The sequence below is a fragment of the Schistocerca serialis genome, chromosome 6 (assembly GCF_023864345.2).
Source record: "Schistocerca serialis cubense isolate TAMUIC-IGC-003099 chromosome 6, iqSchSeri2.2, whole genome shotgun sequence".
Taxonomy (NCBI): Eukaryota; Metazoa; Arthropoda; class Insecta; order Orthoptera; family Acrididae; genus Schistocerca; species Schistocerca serialis.
Genome location: NC_064643.1, coordinates 244223694 through 244237256, shown reverse-complemented (window position 1 = coordinate 244237256; position 13563 = coordinate 244223694). Strand labels below are relative to the sequence as shown.

General features: G+C 37.3%; 1 protein-coding gene across 1 annotated transcript in view; it reads left to right on the top strand.

Moving 5' to 3' along the window:
• LOC126483693 (39S ribosomal protein L3, mitochondrial) overlaps positions 1-13563 on the top strand; it is an 84369-nt gene that overhangs the window by 8500 nt on the left and 62306 nt on the right. Inside the window, exon 3 of the mRNA XM_050106779.1 lies at positions 2648-2893. Coding sequence (XP_049962736.1) covers positions 2648-2893 — 246 coding nt within the window. The remainder of the gene's footprint in view (positions 1-2647; positions 2894-13563) is intronic.

Below are 13563 nucleotides of genomic sequence, written 5' to 3'. Positions count from 1 at the left end.
ACACGTGCCACTTATATTCCGCTACGTAGCTCAAGGTCTATGTTCAAACCATAGTACCAGATACTGATGAGTAATAGTGAAATATGAGACATCCAGCGGCTAAACAACTGTTTCTGTTGCCTTCTATCTACACCAAAATGTACATAAGATATGAGGAGATATTCAATAATGTTTCAATTGTACAGCAAAGTTGCTCAATGCCCACATCCCCAACATAAAGTTGGAACTATTTCCAGGACAAACGTCTTGCAACTGAAACACAATGATGACCTAGCTTGTGTATGCAATTGAGCCTTACCGTCATTTATCTAACGGGTATAATGTAGATACACACAAACGTAGCTTAGAATCTATGTCAAGTGAATGTCCAACAAATGCTGGAGGACTAACGGTTATAATTTGCAGCCTCTTCCTAGCAACTGAATATCACCTTTATGTGAATAGTAGATGGCCAAAACATCACAAGAAATCTTCCTATGAAATACATCGTACATTATTAGTGTACAGTAAACATTGTCGGAGCAATACCGAAATAAGAGATATCCGACTGCTTAGACACAGCCTGTGTTAGGAAAGCATCTTCCTCTATCTACCCAAGGAACTGCAAGGGATGTTAGGGAGGTATTCAACAATCTGCCATTTGTACAGCAATGCAGTTAGAGATTAACCTTCAACAACACTCAGTGAAACTATTAAGATCTAATGCATTATACATAAAACACTCTGACACTTAGCTTCAGTATACAACCTGACAAAACTGTCCCTTAACAACAAGAAGTAAAGCGGACAATTACACACACCCTCACACACCAGCTTAGCACAAGACCTACTTCCAATCCGTAATCCGAAAGGTACTGAAGGCAAGGATGTGAACAATTTCTACATCCTACAGCTGCATATATGAGGATACTCCCTTCCTTTGAGCAAGAAATATGTGTACCAGTATAGTTAAGAGTTACGTCAAAACCTTTATACAACAATGTAGCTCGAGGTCTATGTATGGCAACATAACATTAAAAATGCAGAGGTCCTAGCCACAATAGCTCTAAAAACTTCTGGCACCTAGCGTTTGTATGCTACCAGATATTAGCCTTACATTTATGTGTAAATAATATCATGAGTGTGGCTACAGTTGCCAGAGACTGCAGTCCTGTGTGTGTCAGTTGCGTGTGTGTGTGTGTGTGTGTGTGTGGTCTATTTTTTAAGAAGGCCTTACAGGCCGAAAGCTTTGTTTGTGACGGTCTCTTTATTGTGTCTATCTGCAACTCAGCATCTCTGCTATATGGTAAGTGTGAACTTTCCTTTTCACAATATTGTTACATTCCATGCTGGATTTTCCACTGTTTGATTAATATCATCACTTATAAGTCATGTACAATGGTGCATAGCTCGAGGTCTAGGCTCGACACCGTTATACCACAAGGAGCCAAACTAACTAGAATCTCTTACATTACAAGTAAACTGAGTGAAATAGGGTCAGTATACTTGAATTCCAACTAATTGCTTGCAATACCACATCTACCCAAATAAAAGTATAGTGGCACGAAATGTAGCCCAAAATGAAATAACTAGATACAAGGGGCAAACAGAATTTTGAAAGCCCAAGGGGCAAACCGAATTTTTTAGCTGCAGAAACAGTTGATGCGTAAGTACGGAAAATAAGGTACATAGCAAAATCTAATTAAAACACACTAAATTTATAGAACATCATGAAATATTCTGAAGAAATTGTCATAAGCAAAATCTAACTGATCATTAAGAACATTTTCTTTATAGGTTTTCTGTGGCTGTATTTCTGCATGCTTTCTAAAATATCAAGTTTCTTGCCTTTAGGGGCGTTGTGAAAGACCTTCAAATTGTGGTCAATGCCAACCATATTATCCTTAGATTCTCGAAGATGCTCCCCAAAAGTAGTTTTCTTGTGTGTACTTGTGTAATCTCTGTATCTCACTAAGATAAAAAGACCAACACACCTACTGTGGTGTGATTAAGAACACTATTTTACAGAATATAGTTGACTGTCATTAAAATTTTGCTGTGCAGCATTCAATATTTTAAACAGTTGTATTAAAGATGTGCTGATTCCCTCGAGATACTGCTGTGCTGTGTCTGAAATTTAAAAATTTTTGGTATTGTCAATATTTGTTCGAGATTTGTTAATTTCAGTGCCTGTGTACAAACTTCTTTATTGGGTACGTACATAATTATTACTTCACACACTAATAATTCAGCATGTGATTGTTTACAGTTTTGCTTTTCACACAAAACTCAACACCTACGGTTCAGTGCTTTGAGATAGGCTGCCCGTGCAAACAGTTTTGCTTTTCACACAAAACTCAACACCTACGGATCAGTGCTTTGAGATAGGCTGCCCGTGCAGCATATGATTGATGCAAATTCTTCTAGTAGCAAAAAGTATGAGTGTAGCTGCTGCAGCATGTGTTTCTTGCTTGTAATATTTGGAGAGCTCTCTGTTGTCTCCATTTATCTATCTGTAGTACGATACTCTAGTCCTGCTATCTGCAACTGATACTGAGAATCATATGCTGAACCAGCGAACTTAGTATCAAAGAGACCTAAGTATCTGTTTGTCATCCTCATTTCATTTTCATAAGCAATAATAATTGCTATAAAATTCTTTTCACAGAATTATAATGAAAATTTGACTCAAGAAAACTCAGCATTTATCAAGGAAGTAGTCCAAGATAAATATGGACCACCAGCTGTTATTGGAGGAGTACGTACCTGTCAACAAAGCCCACTCAAAAATGCACCTTTGGAACGTGGTGAATGGACTCCTAAGACGAGGAGAACAGGTGTTATTGCAAGGAAAATTGGTTGTTACCCAATGTGGCTGAAAGATGGCTCCAAAATACATACAACACTATTGCAGGTAAGTCCCAACTAAGAAATGAGGTAATCTTTTTAAAATGTGGATAAGCACTCCACATCTTCTTTTTAATTTGCTCTGTTGTTAAATAACTGCAGACATTGTGTTTAGTATTAGACTTCTGACACATGGATACACACATAATATCATTTCTTTGTTATTTAGTAGCAATGCAAACTTGGACTCAGCATTTTTCAGAGTTCATACAGTACCTATTATTACAGAACTACTCAATCAGTTATTTTGCTTACAGACTCACTTGCACATTTAATAAGTCGTAGTCCGCTAATTACAATTTCCTGTGCATGTGAATGTATTCTTGCTAGTCAGTTACAGTTTTCATGGGAGTTTATGAGTTGAACAGTTTAATATTTCTGTCTTGCAGTACGTCTGATGAATTTACCGAAACACTCCAGTTTAATACACCATATAAAATATCCAACAAATTACATTGAAGTCAGTTGTTTCTTTTTCGTGTATTCCACGGAAAAATTAGTATGATGGTGCAGATATCTTTAATATTCCTTGGAGGATTTTTTGTTACAGGAGACAGTTTTAAAACTTAATTTAATGATGAGGATGTAACATTGGAATTAGTACAGATCATAACCTGAACTGTACACCTTCCATTTGCACACATTTGTGCCTTCATCAATCCCAGGCATAAAAATCAGTTTTGAAAAATTCAGGATTTTGTTTCCCGACTCATGAATTTGAAGCTGCTGTAACTTTATCCATGAAGAAAGTGTAGGGGAGGCTGTAGTGAACATCAGCAAAAAAAGATGAAGTAGTTTGTTAATGGAGAAACGGGCATTGCAGATAAATTGCACGGCGGCCAGTCTGCAACAACTATTACATGCTGATAAAGTGATACGAGGAGACAGATGTGTTAGAGATAACTATCCACAACTTTTAAATGATTCTGAGTAAAATGGGTCCAGAAGCAGTATCCTGAATTTTTCAAAACTGGTTTTGATGCCTTGGTTCAACAATGGCAGAAATGTTTACAAACACATGGTAGTCCTGTGTAGGTGGCAGTAATAATTCATGTGTTATAAGTTCATTATTAAAGTTTTTATGGCGCTCAAGGCATTACTTTTTGAAGTACCCTTCTAGTCTAAATAATCTGAATATAGAACCACACTTCACACAAGCTATATGAGGCGCTGTTGTTAATACAGTGGACTTGCATTCAAGAGTAGTGAGATTCAGAAGCCCCATTTGATCGTACAAAATTTAGGTTTTCCATGATTTCCCCAAGTTAATTAATGTGACTTCCATATCATGCCTTTGCAAAGAACACATTGAATTTCCTACATAGCCAATCCTTGTCTGAACTTGTTTTGTCTCTAATGAATCTGCAGGACTTTAAACCCTAGTCCTCCATCCTTACATAATTTCTAACACATTACTGATGAGAAACAGACATTGCAGCCAGCAACAAAATATATTGTGAATAAGGTTTATTATTCAGATCGTCTGCCATATTAAAACTAAGAAAAACGTACTAAGAAATATGAAGTAATATTCATTTACATTTCATGAACATATTACATTATCAGTTATGTGTAAATCATTCTATTTATTAAAACCTGCTGATTACACTATTTTGTAGGTAACAGGTTAAGAAAGTAATTCTGATATCTTATGGCTGGGGAGGGTATGGCTCTGTGGGTAAGTCTCAGATTACTTTTCCAAAGGTGCAAGGCTCAAACATCCCCCCCCCCCCCCCCCCTGCCCCCTTGTGAATAGGATGTGGCAATAGAACTGGATGAATAATTGCGTGAATAATTAGAAAAATTGATTGGAAAGAATTTTGAAGGTAATTTATGAATCTGTGCACAGTCTCTGTTGAACTTCAACTCATACCAATATCAACAGACCATTACATTCAAACTCAATAAACATAATTTGTATTACGTACTGCTGCTTCCAGTAGTGTGTGGCACCATTGAAATTGTCGATCTGTCACATAAAGCACAATATTTTTAGTATAATTAAATCAAGTTCAGTAGGTGCCTTCTAACGTTTTCCTGACGACCGGGGATTGTGTGGTACTGGGGTGCAAGACTCGCACATCTGTTGCGGGTGATTTACATATTGTGTGCAGCCGATCTTCTTCTCAAGACAGACAGCTGTGTCGATCTTCACAATGCTTCTTCGAAGATTTCGTGTTGGTTAGGGAAATGATACTGAACTTCTTCTCTACTTTTGAAATGATTTCTTACTCTCAGAATAGTTTCTTATCAACTTCGCTATATTTTCTTCTTCACAATAAAACCACCACACAAGTTTCACATGCGCTTTCAAGTCTCGTAAATCAACCCCATCTGAAAAACCTTAGTACTTAACATATATCATTACAGTCTCTTTTGGTTGTAATAACCCTTGTCAAAACAATTCTTGCTCCTAACAAGTCAAACAACAGAGTATAAGAGTCTCCAAATAAAACATATCTCATTTGTTCCCATTCTTAACCTCCAATCACAGACTCCAGGTGTCATAGATGCTTAATTATGTTGTTCTTTACTCTTCTCCTCTGTACTGTTTTTTCTTTAGTACATATTAATTTCATTAACTACCATTTCCTGTAGTCTGGAGGAACTCTGGTCAAATGAAAAGGTTCTTTCAGACACTGATAAATATAAAACTTGACAATGCTAGTGGAATAGAGAATTCAAACTTAGCAGAATAATCTCTACAAAATGTGTGACTTTTGTCACGATACTGCCCTTTTCCTTTTAGGCACAGTACCTATACCTTACATACAGGTTGATACTATGAATGCTCTTCCTCTTTCCGTTTTGGTAGGTATGCCCCTTTAAACTTCCTAATCTACTGTGGTACAGGTCAATCCCCTTCTTGGTGCCCCTGCCCGCACAATATGTGCATCTACCCAGATGTACATATGTCTTTATTCTCCTTCAACCCTCGGCAGTTCTGACATTGCGTTAGATTTCTAGCCCGTAATTTTCATGTTTGTGCCTAAGTGTAATTTTGTGTGTATGTTGATGTGTGTTTGTGCAGCCTGATTCTTCAGCCTACTTATTTGAAATAAGTTGAAGGTTATAAGAAACCATTGAGAATGAGAAGGACTTCAGTGATAGAAGTATATGCACATGGAAAGAGGGAAAGATAGACCAGTACTCATATGAGAAGTAAGAAAGGAAAAAATAGAGATGATTGCTAAGATCATAGGAGAAAAAGAAGATAGCTCCAAAGACAGGAAGACCCTTCTCACCCCCATTCCCCAGGACCCCTACTTAGCCAGTAATTGAGTGAGAAGCCGGAGGAGGTCTGATGTTAAATGTCTCCTGCACAATGGGCATTCTCACCTTCACTTTTAAAGTCCCCGAAGAAAGAATCTTTGCAAACCCCATGGAACGGCAAATGGTGAAGAATCAGTCACACTTGTCTGCGAGGGTTGTCTGAATGAAAGGTGTGGTGTGTGTGTGTGTGTGTGTGTGTGTGTGTGTGGTGGTAGTCATGTTTGTACCTACACCTACCACCTCTTTCAAAATCGATATAAACCCTCCCCATCTACATCACATCTCATCAAAAGATATAAAATATTCTATAAAATTAGAAAGTTATACACTATTGTATAAAATAGTCATCTAATTAGTCACTTCATATTATATTATTCTTAAATAGAATACTCTATTCTGTTCATTCCATCTTGATGTCACTCTGTTTACATATTACCATCATATTATACCTTCTACTAGAATATTATTCTGTTTGTTCCTTTTTATGTTTAGAGATCACTGTTTATTCGTGATTCTCTTACATTAGTCACATTCGGTCACTTAAATACTAACATGATAGGATAGTTTAAGAGGTTGTGAATAGATTACAGAATAGTTGAAGATTTGAAGGGAATTTGGTGTAGGAAAACTAATGTGGAAGTAACACCAAAAACAACCCAGGAATCGACAGTTGTCACTCTGCCCGTTAACACAGAATGTTAACGTCCCTGGGGAACAGATGCGACTCCGCCCGGATCCCATGGATCTGATATTAACCTCTTTTGAGCAAACGCAAATCGGTACTTTTTGTTTTATGTGAAAGACTACCCACAACAAAACAGTCACCACTTTACTATATAACCCAATAGCAGGTAAAGTTATCCTATTTTCTGCTTTGTCATGGACTGGTTTGAATTTTTTCCATAAACTATCGATGCCTTTCTTTGTATCATTAAATTCCAAAGCTAAATGAGACGGAACAATGTCTGGGTTTACCCTCTCGGCAACTTTTTGTTCGATTATTACCTCTACCTGTTCCTCCAGACTGCTTATATATATATATGGTGTCTGAGGTTGCTAGCTTTTTAAAATTTCTCTCCACATCATCGACTTGAGTGTTGACACCTGCAATTTGTGATTGGACAATAGGGATCAGCTTATCCTGTCTTTCTACACTATCTTTTAAGGTATGTAGTCTTCATTTCACTGCATCAAACGTAACCTTACATACATTCTGAAATAATCCAAATTTTTCATTAAACTTCGATTCTACATTGTTACACTTATCTTCAACGTCAAATTCTAATTTCTTAGTTAAATCTGGAAATTTCACATCCGGTCTCTGGTTAAATTCAGTAAATAATCGATTAATGTGAGCATTTAAAGAACTGGTTAGTTCACTCTTTAAATCTAACTTCAGATTCTCGACTTTATTATTCAGAATGTCAAATTCAGTCTTTAGCAAACTTATATTTGTTGCTTGAATGTTTAAGATTTCACTTTGGCTACTTAAAACCTCATTATGAGCATCTAATTTGATGTTCAATTGTGTATTTACCGAATCTTACTTAAGACTTTGAGCACTTAGTTTCATTGAATGCCTTTCTTAAAAAAAACACTCAGTTCCTGTCTTAACGAAGCATTTTATGCATTTACTTCTTGTCTTAAAGAAGCTGAATCTGCGCTCTGTTCATCTAGTCTAGTATTTAATTGTATACTCTGAGCTTTGATTAAATTTATTACTTCAGACAAGTCTGGCATTTCCTTATTCACCATCATGGCCATGGCTGCGTCTGAAGTTTCTCCAACTTTCTGAATATTACCCATTTCTCTCTCTCTCTCTCTCTCTCTCTCTCTCTCTGTCTTTTTTTTTTTTTTTTTTTTTTTTTTCCCCTAACCTAAAATACAATATTGTGTACAATAACTACACCAACAGTTTATTGTTCTGCAGTTCTTTCAACTTTACCAAACAGTTATTGTTTTTCGCTCACCCGTCATAGAGTTCTAGGCTGCATTGGTAAGCAGGTTTAGAATCGGCACCGGTGAACAGCATGGGCGCTGGCAGTGTCGAATGTTGGATGCGTCATCAGCGAGTGGACACAAAGTCAGCAATGGTGAACGACAGTTGCAGTCGGCGACGGCGGCTGGTTACCCCGTCGGCATTGTTGGCAGGATACTGCGTCAGCGTCGCCCGGACCGATGTATGTGTGAGGACTGCTTACTTCCCCACACCAAATCTTCTTAGTCGAACTATTCTCTGCGTCTTCCTTTGTTCATTGCTTATTAACTTTTTCACCCTTTTTTCCTTTTAGGCAGAATCCAATTCTGTGCAACAGTTTCTTTGTCTTGTTATGCCTGGTTATTACATCAACTCAAATATCTTCTTCCCGTTTTTGGCATACAATTTCCCGTTTTCTTCGAGTCCTGTCACTTGGTCGCCATGTTCTAACATTTTGCTGACGACCAGAGACTGTGTGGTACTGGGGCGCAACACTCACATGTCTCTCATGGGTGATTTACGTATTGTGTGCTGCCAATCTTCTTCTCAGGATAGACGGCTGCGTCAATCTTCATAATGCTTTTTCTCCGAAGATTTCGTGCTGGTTAGGGAAATGATACTGAACTTCTTCTCTACTTTTGAAATGATTTCTTACTCTCAGAATACTTTCATATCAACTTCGCTATATTTTCTTCTTTACAATAAAACAACTACACAAGTTTCACATGCGCTTTCAGGCCTCGCAAATTAACCCCATCTGGAAAACCTTAGCACTTAACATACATCATTACAGTCTCTTTTGGTTTTAATAACCCTTGTCAAAACAGTTCCTAGTTGAATACACTGACATGAGTCATTGTGGATCAATGTGTATAAACAATCTTCATCTAATACCCAAGGTCTTTCTCAACAGGGAGAGTCACTAATGTCAAAATGATCCTTCTTAAAATGAGAAAACCGTTTTCTTGCCTTGCCTTGCCCTGTCCAGTGGCACAATCCCCATACACAGCACAAATGTTTCTGCCTGCCTGTGCTGCTGTCTGCCCTCTACTGAACTCAAACGGAAGAATATGTTGGAAATGTTTGTTTTCTCCACTTGACACTCCATTTTCTAGTTTCCACAGCACCACTCACTATATCCAAATGACAATTTGTAAACTCAAATAGTGACAGTGAACTACAAATAAAAAACGACAATCGATAAATAAACCTGTAGCAACCGGAATACAAACATGCAAAAGAAAATCACTCCAGACTTATGGACCAACCTAATACAATGCATGGTGGAAGGTACATCATGCCATTACTATTTATTTTGTGTCCTGTTGTATTCACATATCGAACAAGGAGAAGTATATGCCTCTATATGTTTCCTAATCTCTCTCATCTTACTGTCATGGTGGCGGCATAATGGTTGCTCTTTCTTCTTTGGCTACAGGTCCTGTAAAGTTTCCCTGCAGAGTTTTGTGAAACTCTCTGTTCCAGGGTGTCTCATTTAAGTTTCCCAAGCACTTACGTTACTTATACCAGGCTATACCGTCCTTTTACAGTGTGTCTTTGAATGTGTTTGATTTCTGTTGTCATTTTTGCTTGATAAGGTTTCCATGCACTGGAATGGTCATTTGTGCTTGATAAGAGTTCCATGCACTGGAACTGTATTCTAAATTCAGAACATTGGTGTCTTTTGTGCCTTTTCTTTTAAGATCGCTTCTTAGTATTGCCGCAAACACTTATACAGTGTAATATGCGTGAAGATGTACACAGCTGATCCTGTAATTGGATACAACCATGTTCTGTTTTCTTTGTTATACACATTATCTTACATTTACTCCACATTTAAATCTTTTTTAAAGTCTTTCTGCATTTGCTTACAATCGTCCACCAACGGCATTTTACTGTAAACAATAGGATCATCAGTAAACAGTCTTGTTCATTTATTTATGTGCCCAGTTCGATATAACCAAGTTAATGAGTTGATCTCTGTGGTCAAGAAACATGAAATTACATTGGCAAAGCTAATAAAAAATAAAATTTGCAAGGATCCTATGCAGATAGCGAAGCTGCTGAGGGTCAGCCACAGCGTGCAGAACTGCACATGTGCACAATGTGTTGCATGCATGCATACCAAGTCTTGGCCCTACGCAGTACATCTTGGGTTTGCTCGATCCTTCTCAGAACTGCTTATTATAGTGTGACATTTCACTTAGTATTGCAACGTGACACTATTTCTTCCAGCATTTAGTGCAGCCTCTTCCAGTCGACATGACTTTCTTCAATTTGGCAGACTCGTGGTGTCAGTGCTGTTTACCCTACTCCGTTTGCCCATTGTATAAAGGAAGGTTGCGGGTCCAGTGGCTGTTTGCACAAGAGGCAGTCTAGTGATCTATCGTTACAAGCCTTTAAAAATTAATGGGTATCACAGGTGAGAAGGATTAGATTCCACAATTGTAATTTACACTTACATAATCAATCATATCTCAGATTTGTCTTGTAATGGCATTACAACAACATGCAAAATGAAATTAAATATTTAGTTGCAATAAGAAAGCAAAAAAATTACAATGATCGACAGATGATTTGTAAAGGATTCAAGGTTTTGTACATCAAGAAGCACTTTATGCTAAATTTTCAAGCATGAGGATGAAATTAGTGGTACAGATAGTAAATTTTTTGGTGTCAACACACTTATTATACAACATTTTTTGTTAGAGTTCAATGGAGAGTATGGAAATGTTATATATTACACTGAAGTACATTGGTTGGGTCAAGGGACATGCCTGGAATGATTTTTTAGATTAGGACCCTTTATTCCTGAAATTTTGAAGGAAGAAGGAAAGCAGGAATGAAAATTGTAATGTCTGGAATGGATTGCAGATCTCGCATTTTAAATTAACTTGATTGTATGCTACCCATAGTAAGATTTGCAAGTTGAGAAACAGTTTATTTCTGATTTGGTGGGGCTGCATTTAAAAAGAAAATCACATTATGGAAAGAAAAAATACCATCCACTTCCCTAAGCTCTCTGCCACTAAAGAAAATCTAAATTTTGAACAATTCATTGTGGTGTTGAAAGAATTACTGGAATACTTTTCTAAACATTTTGAGGACACTGCCAATCTTATGTCTGTCTTTGAGGTGTTTTCAAGACCTTTTGCTGTTTCAGTTGAGAAATCTGATTAGTGAAATTTCCTTTTAAAAGGCAGATTCTTTTACATTAATTCTATCCAGGAGTTCTACATAGTTTTTCTTGGTAAGTGTGTCCGTGTTTATCTAATGAGGTTGCAAACATGATACAATGTTTTGATAAGCATATGTGTGTGAAAGGCTTTTCTCAATTATGAACTTAAATGAGTCACAATTACATGGCAATCTGAGTAAAGAAAATGCTAAATTTTCTGCATCTGTCCGTATGTCAACAGTTTGTAACAGATGTAAAATTTTTTTGTCTCCAGTGCACCAAAAATAATTAAAAACAATGAAAATATGTTTTGTTTGTGATCTGTGCTGTTGAGAAATATGAAATTTAAAACCAAGCTTTACGTAAGCTTTCAGTGTTCCTTGCGCAACTACACTGCCATGTGGAGTGTACCATTGTCCTCCTCTCTTTCTCCACTTACCTCTCTTCCTCCTCAGGTATTGTGGCTTGGTAATGAGGGAAGTGTGCACTCAGGTGACGGAGAACCGCATGTGTGCAAGACCTCTTGAAGGTGCGAGGATTGCTGCTTTTTTTATAAAATATATGTATAATAATAACTTTAATCTTAGCACATTTCAATGTGCCTTTAAGCCATGCAGACACAGTCTCTGATTCGTGTACCTCACGACAATTCCTCATCCTAAGAACCAATGACATTGTACACTTCACATGTCTGAAATGTACGATAAGCAACAAGTTCTCGGCTGTTAAATGTCTCCAGCCCTGATACAGTCTCCACCTTACCACCACGTATTAGCGCCACAGTAACCCAACCATTATCATGTGCACTAGCATCCACATTAGTAAGTGTAAAATTCAGTATGTGCCCACAAAACACTAAAGGGACATGTAGAATAACTTGCACACCTGTGGTAGCTTATTGAGAATGGATACAGCAGAATACTATATGCCTTTCTGCACAAGAGTCAATGACGTGCAATACAAATGTGGACTGGATTTCTGCCTAATGTTAACATAGTGAAAGCTGCTAATTCTTGGGCATAATCTCATATTGTTAACAACAAGTGACATTAAAGAAAATGTGTAATGAGAGGCCAGTGTCAGGGTTTACAGAACCTAGAACAGGGGTCAACAAGAGGTTCGTGAACTTACACTACATTTTGCTCTAACTGCCTATTTTTGATCCAGAAATACCCTTTTTGAATGGGAAGAGTACTCCTGAATATAACACTGTATGTCATAAATGAATGAAAATAAGCAAAATAGACTGATTACCATGTTGGACTTTCACTTAATGCAGATGCCGTTTTAATGGTAAATAGAGCATCATTCAGTTTTTGAACAAGATACTGAAAATGGGTTTTCCATGACCATTTACCATATATCTAAACATGTAGGAATTCAAATTGTTCAGACCAACTGATCATATGACCATTCTGAGTAATCAGAATTTTTGTTTTAGTTGAATTGTGTGTTAGAAACTGTAAAAACTCAATATTACTATATATTTAGAGTAAAATCAGCAACAGAAGATCCCTGACAGTTTCAGTGGGCTTGGCGCACTTGCATCGCACTTTTACTTCAACCAATCATATAATGCCAATTTGTGTATGTCTTTTTGGCAATGCCTGATTGTTGTTGCAGCTCTATAGACAGCTATTGTTTTCACCTGTATTTGTTTGCAGTTGAAATCAGGCAACAGTGCTTCCAGCTGTCAGAAATCATCTTTTGTTGACTCATTTATAGCATCAGTTTATTTTCCACAAGTCATGAACGAAGTGTTCTGGACTGAGCCAGGATCAAGCCACCACATTTTCTTGTGCGACTTAAAACTCTGTCTTGTCTTTTTGCATGTATTTCCAATGTACTGTGCTCAGAAATGATCTTGATCTTCAACTTTTTAATTTCAAACACTGAGTCTCAAAGAATGTTCTCGATCTGAATCAAGGAAACGTCAGCCATTTCCAGCTAGTGAGCTCTTATCGGCTAGTGACTTGTTACGTCACCCAATAGCCAGCGCAGCCACTGCACCATGCTAACACACTCTGTCTAGCTCATTATCAATAATTTCACAATCCTTAGCCTGCAAAACACTCCAAATCCCTAAATTACTGAATTATAAAGTATAAAAAGGCACAGAAGCTTTAAATCAAGGTCGGTGCGAGAATGTCATGCTCCTCCCCATAGGTAGCAGTTTTACCAACACTCATAACATCAAGTGACAAAACCAAATTACAAATCCATAAACAAATAAGAAAGCAATTTCAAA